General features: G+C 34.9%; 1 protein-coding gene across 2 annotated transcripts in view; it reads left to right on the top strand.

Annotated features, from left to right (window-relative positions):
* Mdga2 (MAM domain containing glycosylphosphatidylinositol anchor 2) overlaps positions 1-19,189 on the top strand; it is a 666,956-nt gene that overhangs the window by 614,505 nt on the left and 33,262 nt on the right. The window contains exons 10-11 of one of the 2 annotated variants that reach the window (XM_090345038.1): positions 4,912-5,060; positions 16,451-16,486. In XM_090345038.1, coding sequence (XP_090201164.1) covers positions 4,912-5,060; positions 16,451-16,486 — 185 coding nt within the window. The remainder of the gene's footprint in view (positions 1-4,911; positions 5,061-16,450; positions 16,487-19,189) is intronic. The other variant, XM_090345037.1, reaches the window with a different exon arrangement.

The following is a 19,189-nucleotide window of genomic DNA, read 5'->3' as shown; positions in this document are numbered from 1 at the left end:
CATTGTTGCTCAAAGTGGTAGAGCAGTAGCGTTGAGCTGAAGAACTTAGGGACAGCACCCAGGCCTAGAGTTCAAGCTCATGACAGACCGAAAAAAAATGCTCAGGGAAGAAGTCTAATTAATGCATGTGATCAACATATCCTGTTATAGTTATGAAAATATGATCTATTCTATATTCATTTTTCACACATGGTTGCCCTTCATTTCTTATGTTTTATTCTTTCATAAATCACACTTGTATTTCCAAGGAACTTTTGTCTTTTAAGATTGGTATAGATCCATGACAGGTGAATTATTTACCTAGCATGTGTAAGACTTCGGGTTTGATTCCCAGCTCTCCTCCCACCATACACAGCAAAAAAAAAAAAAAAAAAAAAGCCACAGGGATGCTCAGGTATATTCTCTTTCTCGCCCTGGCATGAAGCCTATCCTTGGTTATCAATAGATATATTCATTATTCTTTTTTCTTTAAAAAGCCAAAGGTTTTACAATGCTTTGCCATAATTCTCTATTGTATGCCTTCAATAGTTTCCAGTATATTTAACTGTGAGATATGTGTGTGTGTGTGTGTGTGTGTGTGTGTGTGTGTGTGTGTGTGATACTGGTTTTGAAATGAGCAATTGGAGGGAATTGGATTCAGAGGAAATTATGACTCTAGATTGAGGATATATCTTTCAAGACCAACATGGTGTTGTCTCTCAAGTAGTTCATCAGTATCACTCGACAAGCACCAAGTTCTGCGTGGGAATATTCTTATCTTTTCACACTGCTGAGAGACATTTTTGTTATTGTTTTTCTATTGTTTTGTTTTTGCTGATTTTTGTCATATGTGGTGGCATTGTTTTTAAACTCTCATTTTGAGTTAACATATTAACCTTCATTCCTCGGTCCTAAGTCTAGTTTACAGGGAGCTGATAAAATCCCCTACAATTTTTATTTTCTTCAAAAACGGATCACCATCTGTTTTTTGCTATTGATGCATAGCAATTTCTTTTTGTGCTCATAAACCCTACATTTGGGTAAAAACTTCAGATTTATTATTGTCCTTTATTTATAACAAGTGTATCAGTTTGGGGTGGAGGATTGTTTTGTCAGTTGTTGGTCTTGACTCAAGTCCTGGGCTTTGTGTCTAAGCTTTCTCACTCAAGGCTAGCACTCTGTTACTTTGAGCCATAGACCTACTTCCCATTTTCTCGTGGTTAATTGGCGATGAATGTCACAGGCTTTCTTGATAGGGATGTCTTTGAACTTTGGTTCTCAGATCTCAGCCTGCTGAGTAGCTAGGATTACAGGCGTGAGCCACTGATGTCCAGCAGAGTGAATAATTTTTGAGGGTTTCTCTTTTCTGGATTATGCAGCCTGAGATTAAATGGATTGATTTTTCTCTGGATGTAGTTAGTCTTTGTTAGGAAAATCACAGTTATTAACTACTTAATATCTCCTTAACACAGTAAGTATATATTTATATATACATAAATATATACATACATACAGATATTACTCATCTATGCTAACACAGCCTATAGATATTTTTCTAAAGCAAATTTAGACATTTTATTATTTTATTTTATTATTTCCACACGTTGTTTCGAAAGCATAGTATATTTGGATATGAACAACAAATTAAGTCTTTCTCTTTCTTTTATTAAATTACAAACATTATACTAATTACTATATTAAATTAATGTAAATTTTTAAGTATTGTTAACATGAGTAATTACTTAAGCATAGTTTAGCTTTATGGATAAAATTATATTTTTCAATTATTCATCATTTTTAAAGCTTTTTGCAAAATAATGCTTATACAGTTATAAAAATTCTATGTAGTACTTTGAACAACACAGTTGTTTCTATCTGTATGTACATTTTAAGAATATAAATTCAGAATCTCTGTATGTATTTATACTCATGCATAAAGTTACTAAAATAATCTCCCAATTTACATAGGGAAAGTAATTCTAGGTCAGTTCATCCAAAAATATTTAAACTACAGAAATGTTATATGAAAATAAAATAAGAAAGTAAAGGAGTAAGAACATATTCTTAGTATTCTTGCTAAAAATGGAAGAAAAAGGCCTGAAGAAAAAAAAGGGAAGATGATATGAATTCTTTCTCCAGTTAACCAGCAGGTGTCATGTGTGGTTGTCAGAACCAAATACTAATTGAAGCTCCTTTCTCCTAGCTGCATCTGCTTCTGTAAGCTTCTTCCAGAAGAGCATGTTTTAACATTAATATGAGTGACTCTGAAATTAAGTGTGTTCTTCCAAGGATTAGGAAATAATTTCTTAATTCAAATCCCAAAGTTCTTTATACCCTTTTTATACTCTTATGAGAAAAAATATTCAATGAATATCTGGTCTGAAAGATAAATAAGCACATTTATAACTATCTGTAACATTTATATCTATAACCACTCAGAACTATGTATGATCAGAACTTGTTTCTAATTGATAAAATACAGTCAGCATCTGAATCTTCTATCTGACCTGATTACTAAACAATCCTTTATTCAATTAAATTCAACTCCATTTTTAAAAATTTTTCTCTGAATTAATTTTTTTTTCTTTTTGCCAGTCCTGGGGCTTGAACTCAGGGCTTGAGAACTGTCCTCAATTGCTCTACTAATTGAGCCACAGCACCACTTCCAGCTTTTTCTGTGTAAGTGGTACCCAGGAATCAAACCCAGGTCTTTATGCATGCCAGGCAAACACTCTACCCCTCGGCCAAACTCCTGATCCCTAAAATTAAAATTTTAATGGATCTTACTGTGTTTCATTATTTAATTATATCATATTTCATATGACGTTGACATCCCCATTCTGCCTCTAAATTTCTTCATCTGCAGTACAAGACATACAGTTAACCTTTTAAAACAATCCTGGCCTTATAGTTCAGAAAAAAATTATTATGTATATTCCCCAACCATAGATATCATAGGTGTTTTAAAAAATACATTTGTGGCTCATGTCTCTAATCCTAGCGACTGAGGAGGTTGAGTGTTGAAGATTGAGGCTTGAAGTCAGTGGGGGCAGAAAAGTTGATGAGATTCTTATCTCAAATAAACAATCAAAACGTCAGAAGTGGAGCTCTGGCTCAAGGGGTAGAGCACTAGCTAAGAAGTTCAGGGATGGTGTCCAGGTCCTGAGTTCAAGACCCAGGACACACACACACACACACACACACACACACACACACACAAACACACACTTGAAAGTCTTTGTAGTATTCTGTCATGATAGGTACCATGATAATTAACATTATAGTTAAATGTCATCATTAAAATTTATAGTCAAATGTGATGTATTTGGAGTAGTTAAGCGAGAACTCAGAGCTTTATTATTCAGACCTTCACAGGCATTGATAAATTGCCATCATTCACAAGTCCAGGAGAAGCATTTTTAACTTCAGAATTAAATCATTCTAATAACCTTAAAAGTATTTTGTTAAATAAAGTTACTTTATGTAAGATAATATATATTCAGCCAATTTCCCTTGAGCAGTCAACTAAAGGCCCATACATCAGGATATCTACCTGTGGAAATTCTCATAATATTATTTTCTCTCACTATTCTGACAGTTTTGTTCATGCTTTTTTCTCTCCTCTTAGTTTTGCCCTAGAGATCTTCGCTATTGAATCAGGTTATCAGCTGCCAGCCTCCACAGAGAGAAAGTACAAAGAGATATTTCTTTACCTCTAGAGTTAGCTTTGATATCTTTTGTTATACAGACTTAGGATTTGGTGATGGTATCAGAAAAGAAATTGCAGCAGTATGTGCTGAAATGTATATTCTGCATTCTTGTGCATCAGAACAACCTAAGGTGTTTCTAGCATACCTCATTGCCAAAGCTTCTCCATCCAGAGGCATTAATGATTATACAGACTATATTTTCTGAAACATTCTTTGCAACATATATCTAGCCTCACAAGTAAAATGTTTTCACAAGATGATTAGATAATTTGTAAATGATTATTCCCTCATGTTTAAGATACATTTAATCTAAGATCTTTAAATGTCATATCAATCCTTCTAGCATGCAAAAAAAATATCACCCCTTGAAAAAAATTATCTCGCCCGGGATTGGTGGCTCATGCCTGTAATCCTAGCTACTCAGGAAACTGTAATCTGAGGATTGCAGTTCAAAGTAAGCCCAGGCACTGAAGACCATGAGACTCTTACCTCCAATTACCCACCAGAAATTGGAAGTGTGGCTGTGGCTCAAAGGGAGGGCAGTATCCCTGAGCAGAAGAGCTCAGAGACAGTGCCCAGGCCCAGTGTTCAAGCCCCACTACAGAGAAAAAAAAAAGAATACAAGGCACCTTAATGCCCATCTCAGCCCATGGCTTGAAATTTAGCAAGATTATAACTCCAGTCACGCTTGTTTCAAATGGTGAGTTATAACTACTTCATATCACCTCTTCTATTAATGTATTCAAAAATTCTTCCCTGACCTTCTCCAGAGTTCTATCCTCTCCAGAGTTCTATCCATTTGAGATGATGGAATTTTGATTCCTGGATGTACTGAGGCCTGAGTCTGGGGGGATATCCTTGATTCCTATTTGTCTGTCTGGCTCTATGTCTCTATGTCTCTCTCTGTGTCTCTGTATCTCTGTGTTTCTCTCTCTCTCTCTCTCTCTCTCTCTCTCTCTCTCTCTCTCTCTCTCTCTCTCTCTCTCTCTCTCTCTCTCTCTCTCTCTCTCTCCCCACACACACACACACACACTTTATCCAGTCATGTCTATTCTCAGGACAAGCTTGGAAATTGAGTACATTTTAGTAGTGTGAGTTTTCAAATAAAATCATCACTTATGGACTCTAGTGTAGAAAGTGATAGCAGAGCCAAAGGGAATAACAAGTGTATTTAAAGTCTAATGGGCCATCATTCACACACAAGCACACTCTTTGCTTTCAGGAAAGGCCTATGCTCCAGAATTTTATTACGACACGTACAACCCAGTGTGGCAGAACAGACATCGTGTGTATTCCTACAGTCTGCAGTGGACACAAATGAACCCAGATGCAGTAGATCGGATTGTTGCTTACCGGTTGGGTATTCGGCAGGTGAGCAATTTGATTATTATCTTTGTTTCCATTTTGTGATTTCATTTTGCATGGATAGCAGAAGATATTTTCCTATATCAAAGATATTATTTTGTATAAACTACACTGAATTACTTGTAAATCTTTGAAATTAACTTATGCTTCTTCTTTAGAGCAACAAACATATTAAAATGGCATTCTCTGAACCATCTGAAATCATTCAGCATGAAAAGTATTAAGTTATGCAGCATAATTTTTATGAAAAAAACACTTGCTTACTCTCTCATACATACCTATAGTGTACACCATTTGTTTGCTGTCTTTTCTAAAGGAGTAACAGTCTATATGCATTTTTCTTTAAAGGACTCAAAGTATATACAAAATGTTTCAATAGTTATTTTCATATACCCAAGGAATATGAATACTTTAATAAAAAAGTAATAAAAGATCTTTTTTCTAAAGTACTTAAAGATTTTGGATTAGACAAGAGTTTTCTTTTGTCTTGTCCAAATGAAGCATTATTAAACTTACCCATTCTTTGTTAATACAAATGACCTTTTGAAATGTAATTATAGGTCTTTGCCTTATTTCTGGCTGGATAATATATTACCTAGGTGAGTCTTGAAATAGACAAACAAAAAATATGTTTGGAGACAGCTTTATGTTAGGTGTAGATTTTCAAGAGATGTGTTCCACTTCCCTAACTAAATAATTTTGATTTGGATAAATAGAAAGACAGATTGCCTGGAGAAAGATTTACCAACCTCCATCAATCAACTTAAGTGTTCCATTATAAAACTTCAATTTCTAGCTGCTTCACAAACGCTATGGAAAAGACCTTATATTGCATCATTCAAATTAAGAGTCACTATAAACTATGTATTTTTTGGCGGGGGGAGGTGACCCAATGATTCAAACTCACAGCCTTGTGCTTGTTCGGCTGGCCATCTATTATTTGTGCCCAAGGCCCCTTTTGCTATTGGTTCTTTCTTAAACAGAGCCTAATTTTATGTCCCTCTTACCAGAGCTACTAGTCTTCTCTGTATATGCTTCCTCTTCCTCGTGGCAATGGAAAGAACAACTGGGTAAAGCAACCATTGGATAAAGTGGAATCTCATGCATATATTTATATATATGATATATATGTGTGTGTACATATATATGTATATTTATTATATGCACTTGAATGATGATACCCCAGTCTCCACTTCACAAGTAGCTAGGATAACAGGTTTAAATCAGTACACCTGACTTACAAATGAACTATTCTTATCCCTCCTGTTTCTAATCATCCCAGAAAAGTAAATCTTTCCCAGTTAAAATATCTGGCATCCAGTCACCACTGCTTTCTTGTCCAAATGCTGACAGTCACTGAATAGCAAACTACCGTGGACTATTCAGAAAGCTTGTCTCAAGTTATTATTTAATAAACATTATTTTTTTGCCAGTCCTGGGGCTTGAACTCAGGGCCTGAACACTGTCCTTGGGTTTTCTCAAGGCTAGAGCTCTACCATTGGAGCCACAGCACCACTTCCAGCTTTTTTCTGCGTATGTGGTACCGAGGAATCAAACCCGGGTCTTCACGCATGCTAGGCAAGCACTCTACCACTAGGCCAAACTCTCGGCCCTAAACATTAATTTTTGAATAAACCAAAAATGCATCTCAAACTTGTTTGTTCTGCCAGTCCTAACTTCCTTACAATTATTCCTTATAGTCAAGATCGAAGCAACAACAACAAAAAAACAGACAATCAGGAAATTCTTCTCATTTTTTTTCAGCTCACATTTTTTTAAATGAAGTATCTTAGCGCATTCTTGACTTGCTCTTCATATTGTTTAATCAACTCTTTGTTAGATAGTAGACTTAAAGCCAATCTGCTATTTTCAAATTTCAGTTGTCTTCTGTAGTTGTCTTTTACTTCTCTGTCATAGATATATTCTCAAAGTTAGTCAGAATTTTATGTTTTTTTAAACTATCTTCATTAGTTACATGTTTTTAATATCCTTAGATAATTTCTATTTGAAATCTGAAGGCCTGTTTTTAGTGTGTGGAATTTGCTCCTTTCTGTTCATCTCATCTCTTTACTAATATGACCCCAAACCTTATTCTCATCTAGTGTCTCTATGCAGAATTAACGTTCCAATCCTTCTCTAGAAACCAAAATTAAAAGAAATGTAGTCCCCTCCGTGATAACTCTATCCTCAGCGTAAAGTAACAGAAATGTTGACAGAATTAGAATTCCTCTCAAAGATGAATGAATTCTCTTTCTTTTTTTTCTCACACCCAGGATTAGCAAATTTCATCTACTATAATAAATTTGCAGAATACTATACTATTTTCCAATGACAGCTTCTCACTTTTTAGCTTTGCCTTCTAACTAAACATCTCTACCTTTACTTTTCTAGATCTTAAAATTGGTCTCTTACATTCTGGTATGCTTTGATATTTAATTCTTAGTTATTGTGCTACTCATTTTCAACAAATGAATTGGATAGTATTCTGCTTTTCTGCTTCTCTAGAAGCTGTTATGTGTGTATGGTGGGTCTATAATTGATTTCTGTTTGCCCAAACATACTTGTGGCTTACAAGCCCAGAGGATGAAGACCTGTCCTCTCCCCCCCCCCCCGACTTTTTTTTGAAGATGTATAAACTTGAGTACATTTCTGCACTTATTTAAGCCTGTGTTCCTGTCTTTAAGTTGAAATTATGATACCTATTGTATATTTTAATATACTCTACCATTCCTTTAGCCCAAATGCTCTTCTGCAGGGCACCCCTGGGCACAAACATTTGTGGCAGGTCTTCTGCTACTCAGAAAAATTTTATAAGAAATTTTGTGAACCTTAACAATTATTTTCTTTCAGTAGTTGTACAAAAGAGTTTCACCTCCACATGTTAGTTTTATCCCTTCTACCCTTCTTCTCTATTTCTCCTCCTTCACTTCCTTTAATAATTTTAAGGGGGATATTTTAAGAAGTTAACAACTCTTATCTTTATTATTAAATTTTATTGACTATGCCATATATCATAGGCCTAATTATTTCTCCTAGCCATGATTTTCTCCAAATAGATACTAGACTTTATTTTAGTAAGCCTTTCTTACATTTATTTTAAATATATTATACTCTATAACATCTAATTTTTCTGATTCACATTTTCTTGTCCACAAATACCATGAGAACTTCTGAAATTTGATGTTCACATGAAATCCATGCTTTCTGCTGGAGAAAACATGTCTGATACAAATGATGTTATTTATAAATAGCAAAAAATGTCCTTGACTCAAGTTTTTCATCTAACCCTATCCTTTCTCTGACATTACTGTTATAGACTCCTTTGTTCTCCATGTTATTGTTTGTATTTATAAACAAATACTCTTTTTCTAGGGTTTTATTTTTCTAATGCCCTCATCTACTTGATAACTTTTCTTAGGTAATCTAATGTGTATGATGCTAAGGGAGAAACGAATAAAAACATTTTGCTGTATCTCTGAGGCTTCGATAAAGAGCAGTACTCTTGTACTGTCTGTCAGTGTGAACAGGAAGGTGTTATTAATGAAAATGGAACTCAGTGTCTTGTTCTTGATAGGCAATTTGTCTGTGCTTGAGTTATACTTTTAGTCCCTTTTTGCTACAGTTACTTGGGGATAAGGTATGGCCTTATGGCTCAGGCCGGCCTGGCTGTGATCTATAGTCTCCCTTCTTTCTGGGATAACAGGCTCATACCACTGTGCCTGGGCTTTGCTTTCCTGTAGGTGAGATATAAGGCATACCCTACCAATGCCCACTGAATGAGTAATTCCAACTAATTTTTCACATTTTCATGTTCTGCACGACATTTAAGTAGGATTCCTTGATCGCTTCCTTCATCTAGATTTACTGCCATTAAATTTGCTTTATTTATTTTTATTTTTTTTTTGCCAGTTCTGGGGCTTGAACTCAGGGCCTGGACACTTTCTCTTGATCAAGGCTAGCACCCTGCCACTTGAGCCATAGAACCATTTCTGGCTTTTATCTGTTTATGTGGTACTGAGGAATTGAACCCAGTGCTTCATCATATTAAGTAGGCCCTCTAGCATTAGGCCAAACTCCCAGTCCTGCTTTTTCTTGAATATTTACTTACATACAAAATTTTAGATTCACAGGGTAACGGCATTTTATGTACAATGGAATCCATGTGGTAATTTTTAAAAATCTTTAGAATAGGGAACAAAATATTACTGTAAATATGTGTGTTCTTCTACATTATTGTTGCAAACATAGATGTCTCTCCATTTATTTCTACATAGATTGTTAATATATGGTATAATATCAATATTTTTTAAAACTACACTTTGAAATGTTTATCACTGTAAAAATTTAATTTTGTGTGCAAATGTCCTTTTCAACCTCAGTGGTTTGATATTGCTGAACTTTTCAATATAACCAAGCTAAACTTTTATGTAACTGTTTTCCAAATTAAACTTAGGATGTGGCCTAAGCAAAAGACAAATTTAAAATATGATGTTTATATACTAATAATTAGTGTGTGTGTGCTGGTTGTGTAGATTTATTTAAGGGTGCTCTTAATTTTTGTTACATCTTTAACAATCTTCATTTACTATTTTTTTAAACATAGCTATGGATTGAACCCAGAGCCTCATTCAGATTAGGCAAACTATACCTGTGGACTGATATTTTTTCTTAATTAAAAGTCATATCATACCTGTATTTTAAGCCTATAGATCTAGGCAACTTTTTTTTTTATCCTTGTAATGACTAGTGTCATTACAAAGCATCTAGTCATTTTACGCATAGTGCAAGCAAGTATTCAAGAGATGGAATCTGCTAATACATTTTATTTTATCTTTTTTTTTCCCTTTTGGTGCCAGTTTTGGAGCTTGAACTCAGCACCTGAGTGCTATCCCTCAGTCTTTGTGCTGAAAGCTAGTTCTCTATCACTTGGGCTACACAGTTCCTACTACTGTGTTTTAAATTCAGAGATGTTCTAGAAACCATATTAGCTCAATTAAAACTAAATTTAATTACATAATCATTAATATGGTAATAATGCAATAGTTGGATAGGGTTGCTAAACCAAACCATGCATTATTTTAGTTTTAAGACTCTGGGTTTAAGCTATCTAGTCTATCCAGAAACTCTTTCTCAGTATTTGAATACTGGATCCTCATCCATTGAGGATCCAGTGTCTTGCCAAATGTAGCAGTGTTTTTAAGATAAAGCACTGAGGGTCTAGAATAATAATGTTCAGAATTCAAAAAGAGCAAAAAACATAATAAAAGTCCTAAAATTAATTTATAGAAGTTCCTCAAAAATCTTCATGTCCTTAAGCTGTATTTTTTAGACCCAGTGAGCAATTGTTTAATTTTCTCAGACAGCGACCAGACTCCAATTAATTGCTTCATTTCTTGCTTAGGAGGAAAGACAAACAGGTTATTTGAATGTCTATTTTCATTGGTATCCAAAGAATTATAAACAAAGCAATTCTCTTTCTAAGCTACCTGACTATAGCAAACAACAGTTTAAGTATTATTTGAACTTACTTTAAATGTATGTAAATTATAGTCTCTACTAATAAAGAACCTTGGAGATTTTTATGCCACTTGCTTTGAAAATTCTGACATAGAGGTGCATAGAATAATATAACTGGCCTTTATATAAAGGAGGATATTTGTTAAGCGTAATATCTTATTTGCCCTTGTTCTTATCTTCCAAGTCATGATATAATAAAATGATTGGAAGTATCCTACTCACTTACTTATCATTCAGTCAAAATAATTGTGAGAAAATGCAACATATACTTATTTGTAATGGACAATGAAGTATTGTCTAAGATGTCACATTAAAATAGCTATTATAATATGCATACACAACATGACATAGGCTCAGGTTGGAGTGTAACTAATTTCATTCTCAAGGGTTTTTCTCTCTTTCTACTGTCTTCTTTGTCTCAGTGATTCTCCACATATGCATATATATATATATATATATATATATCCCTTTTTGTATGTGGGTGTGTGTCTCTGTGCTTATACTAGTGTGTGGGTGCTGTCTCTTAGCTTTTTTGCTCAAGCTTGGCACTCTAACATGAGTCACAGCTCCACTTCTGACTTTTTGCTGGTTAACGGGAGATGAGCGTCCGTTAGATTGTCTTCAAACTGCAATCATCAGATCTCAGCCTCCTCCGGAGCTAGGGTTGCAGGCATGAGCCACCTTGCTCAGAGTTTTCTTTTAAGACAGCAGCAACTAATAAAGTAATCACTAATGATAACATAATAGTTTAGGTAGAGATAATCTGATTTATAGTACACGATCCATTGTTCTATATCTATTTTTCTATTCTGAACTACCTACTACTTTAAAAAATAAGTTTATAGTTCTATATAATCTATTTCATATTGTTACTAAAGGCTTTTAACAATAGCTAATACAAAATAAAATTCATAAACTTATGATATATGTGAATGACAAGATTGACAATAGTAATTAGGATTTGTACTTACTCAGTTTGCTAAAGGAGCAGAATATTTTGAAAAGTATGTAATATAACTATTTTATACCAAAGCAAGCATGAAGAGAGAGCCAAGTCTCACTTATACAATCAACATATGATAAAGGAGAATGGCAGGATAAGATAGACATAACTTTGAAATAAGTCACTGAACTTGACAGTTGCACAGATCGTGCTGAGAGGGAGAGCGATGCCTGGAACCCTTTGGCAGGTGATATTTAATGCAGCTCCTGGAACATCTGTGGATGAGTGATAAATAATTGCAACTCTTTCTCTCATTTTAAAGTAGTAACCCAAATGAAATCTGTGGTAATCTGACGCTCTTATACACATTATATGTCAATATTACAACAGTGGCTCTAGATGGTCAGATATTTGAGATGAACACCAATGAGTTCAGATTGAGGGAGTGAAAAGAATGAGAAAGAAAAATTACATTAAGCAAATATTGAATGTGGCAGAAATTGTCCATTGATTCCATTTTGTTGAATATTGATTCAGTGTTTTACAGAGGAAAGTGATTTTATGTATTCTGCCAATCATTTTGAGCTTTTTAGTTTTAATGCTCTAAAAACCCACAGATTGGAGGAAGCCAAGAACACACAAAAGTGTAGACCAAACACTGAGTATTGAACTCTTTGGCTTGAGGAAAATAATGAAGCATAAATCAGTGGCTAAGAAATTGTTCTAAATTTTTAAATGAAAGATATCACTGTCATATGCTTTATGCCTGAAAATACTAGCATAATAATGTAAATATTAGGAAATAACTATGGTAAACATAGAACAAACTAGATGGTGGACTTCTGATTGATGTAGGCCCCTCTGTAAAATAAAGATACTTTATCTTAGAAAATTTCAAATCCTTTCTGAGGAGTTTTTCTTAGTCTATGGCTTTCTTTCTTCCTTCCTTCCTTCCTTCCTTCCTTCCTTCCTTCCTTCCTTCCTTCCTTCCTTCCTTTCTTTCTTCCTTCCTTCCTCTCTCCCTCCTTCCCTCCCTCTCTCTCTCTCTCTCTCTCTCTCTCTCTCTCTCTCTCTCTCTCTCTCTCTCTCTCTCTCTCTCTCTCTCTCTCTCTCTCTCTTTCTTTTTTTCTTGGTCATGGGGCTTGAACTCTGGGCCTGAGTGTTGTCCCTGAGCTCTTCAGCCCAAGGCTACTGCCCTACCCTTAATCCAAGTCCCACTTCCCATTTTCTAGAGGTTAATTGGAGATAAGAGTTTCAGGTCCTTTTGTTCCCGGGCTGGCTATGAAACTTGATCCTCAAATCTCAGCCTCCTGAGTAGCTAGGATTACAGGCATGAGCTACCGTGCCTGGCTTTTTCTTTTCTTTTCTTTTCTTTTTTTTAACAACTTGAGTGCTAAAATACATTTTTAAATGATCTTTAGCTAAATTTTGAAAAGCATTCATCCCCAAATTCCTTGATCCTAGTAAAGCAGCTAACTGGTACTAAGAAAAAAAGATGATGATTTTATAGTAGTCACATATTTCTAAACATCAATTTGTACATACAATATTCTGTTGATCTATACAATATGCTTCTATTATTTAATATATGTAACAATATCTTTAAAAATGATTATTTCCTGAAATAAGTAGAAATGAAGAAACCAGTCTGGAGATTATGTTTCAGCCATTTTAATCCAGTGGTTTGCCTTTCTTTTCTGAGCCTTCATGTAACTAATTTTGTTAAATATATTTTTATGTTAGAAACATATGAACTACATTATATCCTGAGAACTATCATTTTTGAAGAAAGAAAAATACAGACTAAATAAAAAGAAAAGGATATGAAAAATAGCATCCTTTATTAAGTTTCATGCTAGTGCTATACAGTCCTACTAAAGAAACAAGGAATTCTGTTCAAAACAATGTGAATCTTTTCTCTTTCTACTAGAAATTCCTTACTCACTTTTCTTATTTGTCTGCTCAAACTTATGCATTTTATATACATTGCATACATTGCTAATGTATTTGCTTAGGTCTATCTAGTGTGTATATATTTTAATGTTGTTTTCTGGCAGCTCAGATCATAGCTTTTTTTAGAGCTGACCACTTGTTTTAATATTATGAATAATGTTACTTAGCTTCTACTATTTCTAGTATCTATGTGTGGTATGTCATACATACCTTGCTATAGAAATCTCTGAGATAATAGTAGACAATGAATAAATTGTCCTGTCCTGCGGGACATTAACTTGGGCCAAGAACCTAGAGGGAGGAATGAAAGGGACAGGAGACACGAAGAAGGCAGCAAGACAAGCATTCTGGTCAAGCTGCGAATTTTATTTTCACACAGGGGTTTATATGCTTCTTCAGGAGAGGCAAGAGGGAGTTAGGACACTGCTCAGGGTAGGAGGTCAGGTGGTAGGATGTTTACATATCAATACAAGCAGGCATGAGTTGCTTAGTGACCTTAGGGCAAGGAACTACGCAGGCACATTCTTACGCTAGAATTCAGGGAGGGGAAGAATGTCTCCAACAATAAATAACTTTCATTAACTTAGAGATGTAACATTTTACTAATTATCACTTCTTTGGATGTTAGTTTTCAATATTTACCCTATTTTCACATTGAAGTTTTAAAGGCACTGTTGTGACTGAAAAATTACAATTAATTGAAAAACAGACATTTATATGAAGACCATATGCTGTTCCCCATTTGCATATGATATACATAAAATCCTTGCTTAGAATCCATGGGGAGAAAGAAGGCAATAATCTCATGTTCTTGTAGACTTAGAAGTCAAGAACTGAGGAGAATGAAGTTTATCAGTGACAGCTCTATTTCACCTGGTGACATATGTCCGTACCTTATAAAGGCTTAACATTCCTTACAGCCATGTTTAGAATTTCTCTACTGCCTCATCATAGCCCTTTCAAAATTGTTCTCCATGTTTGGCCCACAGTACTTTATTCCACATTAGAATTGCAAGATGGTTCCTAGCCTCAGGTATCCATTTCTTCTTTCTAGTAGTAGGGCTGGGCCATGGCAAAAAAGTGAAGTGTATGGATAAGGCTTTTCAAAGTGGTTATGGAACTTAGAGGGGCAACTGATTGGTGAAGTTATATGTAAATAGTAGGCAGTCATTTGCCAAGGAACTTGGGCTGGTTTTATCCACTTTGTTGTTCTCAATGACAAGAGCAACACTGGACACATGGGAGGTGTACAGTGAATGTTAGTTTTCCAGAAGGCATTTTGATCGTTTGCCATTCTTAAATTCCATTATTCTAAGTTTAAGTGTAAAAGTGATATTGATGTGTGTCTTTCCTCCATCTTTCCCATTTAATACCTTTCAAGCATTTTAAGTCTTTAAAAAAATCTTTTAAAAATGTTCTTTGAAATAATTATAGATTCACAGGTTGTATAGATTTTACAGGGAAATCAAATGAACTCCTCCATGAACCTGCCTAGAAATCAGATTCAAAACCAAGAATCACAGTGATATAATCCACAGCATCTAATCTTATCAATCATATCAATTGTTCAACCATCTTTTCATGGATATCTATTTGAGTTTATGCATATGCACATGCTCATTCAATGCTAGCTTCCCATGAGAAGTGTTACATCATACCCAAATACTGAGGAACTCACTTTAGGCATTCATGTTAAGGCAACTCGGACTCCCTTGCGTTTGCCTCATTTGTCCACTAATCCTAGGTATCTAGACTTTCCACTCAATTGCTAGAAGCAAATATTATCATAATACTTTGTCAAAATTATTGTGCAAGAAATGATAACTACTCATTGGGAATTGACTTTATCCTGTGTAACATAATGTCATAAATATGGCATGTATCAATAGTCATTTTCATTTTTGAATAATTTGATATTGATCTTATAATTTGATAAACAATATTTTAGTTGCCCAATTTTTTCATTCTTATGAATACAGGTTGCCAGAAACACATACAAATTAATATGCAAAAATTGAATTACAGGGCTGGGAATTTGGCCTAGTTTTAGAGTGCTTGTCTAACACGCATGAAGACCCAGGTTTAATTCCTCGTTACCACATACATAAAAAAATAAAAAGCCAGAAGCGGTGCTGAGGCTCAAGTGGTAGAGCCCAAGGACAGTGCTCAGTCCCTGAGCTCAAGCCCAAGACTGGCAAAAAAAAAAAAAATGAATTACATTCATCTCCATGTCCGAATATCCAACAGCTGATTGTGAAGTTGCATATAGAAAATCCATTTTTAGAAGCAACTGTTGATCTATTTTCCATAGTAGTTTTGCTATTTACACCTCAATCAGATTTTGTACATTCTCATCAGGATTTGGTGTTATAATTATATTCTTTTTTTCCCATTCTGTTGAGTGATTTGTTACATCCTCTTTGATTTTAGGCAATATTTTACTAATGGCTAAAAATCATCAGTAACGTTTCTTGTGCTGACTTTCCATCTGCTTTGTATATTATCCTTCAGAGATGTATCTGTGCATGTATTTGGCTTGTTTTCTAAAAATGTGAAGTACTTTTAATTCTAGACATTTCTGGCATGGATTGTGAGTAACTGTTCTAGGTTTATTTTCCTTGCCTACTTTGCAGATACTGGTAGTTTTATTCTTTTCTACGTATTTCCTATCCATTCCTAGAGTCTGCTAATAGCATCAGAAAAACGTGTTTGCCATAATCTGGATCATGTTATTTTCTTAATCTATAGAATTGTAATCCACCCACACCCTATCTATTTTTTCCTGTTAATTATTATTGTAATCAGTTTTTCTTAAATGCTTTACTTCTACATTCTTAAATTGATTTTATAAAAGTCATTTCTGCTTTCCTGGGGATAGTTTTGTTGATTTTAAATTCTTATCCTTTATTTGGACTAAGAATTTATGATTGACTTCAGCCTCATCTGTTATAGGTTGTTTTCTTTGCTATCTTTATTTATCAAGGTTGATCTCCTCTTCAAACAACACCCAATCCACCTGGTAAGTATGAATTCCTTTGTCCACGTCCATGGTCTGGGGTGGGTTTTTGTTTTTGTTTTTGTTTTTGTTTTTGTTTTTGTTTTTTGTCTGTGTGATAAACTGAAGTTCAAATGATGAATTCCTTACACTACTTCAGTTTGAAAAGAAAGTCATAAATTAAGTCATCTCAGAATGTGCAACCATTGACATGGCACTTCTTTTCATGTTAAAGGAAGCCTCTAGAACTTCAGCTTTGGGGAGGCTCCTGACAGGAGAAAGGAGGCAGTGAGAGGAGAGAAAAATACTCATGTTGCTCATATGCCTATAAATATTGTAATTCATTCCTGGCCTCTCACCTGATAAGGTTATTTTCTTGTTTCCCAGAAGAAATAGCTGAATAATGACCAGTAATAGCAAAAGTTAGAGAGGAAAAATAAAAGAAAAAGAAAACATTGCTTGGTAATCTATCACCTAAGTACTGTCAATCATCTTGCTTTATGATGTTGTCATAAAAAAGTCCTGTTTGATTTCGTTTTTGTTGGGAATGGCATGTGGAAAATGCCTATCCTGAGTTAAAAATCTTATCCTTTCTGGAAACTTTCATTGATGCCATCTGTTTAATTAAAGTGATTGACACCTTTTGTTCTTAATTAGTTCTTTGACCTTGATGGAATATTTCATTTTCCTGCAAACGCTCACCCTCCCCCACTGCTGCCCCATCCAATCTTCCAGTCTTATCCTGAAGGAATTACTTTTAATAACTTTTTACCCACCCCATATTTTTCTCTTTAAAGGAGACACTACACAATATGGTTGTCCTTATTGTGCATGGTTTGTGAAATACTGAAAAACATGTGGCTATAGGTTGTTGGCTAGAATTTACTCACATTATAGTAACCTTGGCTGCATCCACTGTCTCCACTCATTCTCGTTAAATGGCCCTAATCTGATGCATTGCTCGTGCAAGAAGGAAACTTGAGGCTTTTCTGTTTACTTCCCGTATCAAATCATCACTGATTCCTGATGATTTTAATTTCTTGAGTATTGCCCAAATATCATTAAGCCCATTTTGTTCTTGTCAGAGAAGTTATCAGTGTCTTGTAAAATGAACCCTTTTCTTCCTCCAAACTGTCTCTCTGAATTATTGTAGCTATAATTGTGAAGATTTTTCTTTTTGTGTTCTTTGCTTCTTTTGTGTGTGCCAAAACTGAGACTTACACTCAGGTCTTAGGCACTGTCTCTTAAGTTTATTTCTCCAGGCTGGCATTCTACCACTTGAGTTACAGCTTTTATGTGGAAGTGATTAAACCTTATTCTTCTCATTGTCATGAAAAGACTTTTATAATTTGTCTCATCTCTCTGGAACCTTCTAGCCCATAAGTGACAAGAATAAGCTTCAGGGAGATGGATGGTCCCAGAGAATGAGGCCCAGGGAGCCAACCTGAAATCTACCTATGACTAGAAGTAAGTCCAGTCTAGCACAGCTTAGGTCAGCTGAGGGTCAGCTGCACAAACAAAAATGAATTCCTGTTAGTATATAAGGAGATTTTATGGATGTTTGTTGCATATTATTACTGTGTTAATTGCTCAATGAAACAAACATTGAGTAGTTCATCAACATTCACAAATAATATTTGGAAGTCATCAGTCAAATAATTTGAATAAGAGAGTAAATTAAGTTAATACAGTGGAAATGTTGAATGGATAGTCATCCGTAATTCACAGAAGCAAAAGGTAGAACTAGAAGTCTGTGCAAACAAACGTTCAATGAGATGGGGAATGGACAGGTGACATTTTCTGGATTGAAATATAGAATTGTAAGCAGGAAGTCCAGAACTTCACAGGAGGAAAATACTATCCATGATATAAAAAATAACTATTTGTAAAAGTACTTTAAGGAAGTGATTGTGATCTTTCTTATAGCAGAATATCACAAGGTGAATTAAAACTATAAATACCTTAATCAAATAATCGAAACATTCCTGGAAAACTGAACTTACGTAAAAAGGTTCTGACAGAATGGGTTAAATCACACTACCAGGGCTGAAATCTATTATGAATTATATTTAGGAGGAGGGGTCCTTTCACTTGTGGATCCCAGCATGATGAGAAAATAATTAGATTTCTCGTATATTTAATTTTGACCAAAAACAAATTATTCTCCCATAGTAATTTCCCAATATCTGCTGTAAATAATTATTTTTTACTACTATGCCTAGTCCTCTAGGTGAGTTTTGATGTTGTTTTGTTTCAATAGATGGAATTCATAAATATGTGGTTGAGGAGACATCAGTAATTCATGCAAACTTTTTCCTGAGGCAGAGTGAAATTCCCTGCCATGCAATGATTTATGAAGCAGACTCAGTACAACCAGAGCATGTGATTACTGGATTTCCCAAGTAAAATTTCAAAGAAATGGCCTGGAGTTTGGCCTAGGGGTAGAGTGCTTGCCTAGCATGCATGAAGACCCAGGTTCTATTTCTCAGTACCATATACACAGAAGAAAATGGAAGTGGTGCTGTGGCTCAAGTGGCAGAGCTCTAGTCTTGAGAAAGCCTAAGGACAATGCCCAGGCCCTGAGTTCAAGCCCCAGAACTTGGGCTTGAATTTTTTTTTCAAAAGCGATCCTATGTTCATTTAAACTGTTCAGTCTCACAAAATTCAAAGCATGTTGTAGGTCTAGAAAAACTCAATTCTAAATACACACAATTGTTTCTTCTTCCC

This window comes from Megascapheus bottae, chromosome 14 (assembly GCF_031878675.1).
Source record: "Megascapheus bottae isolate mThoBot1 chromosome 14, mThoBot2.hap1, whole genome shotgun sequence".
NCBI classification, from domain to species: domain Eukaryota; kingdom Metazoa; phylum Chordata; class Mammalia; order Rodentia; family Geomyidae; genus Megascapheus; species Megascapheus bottae.
This window is presented reverse-complemented; position numbering and strand designations above follow the sequence as displayed.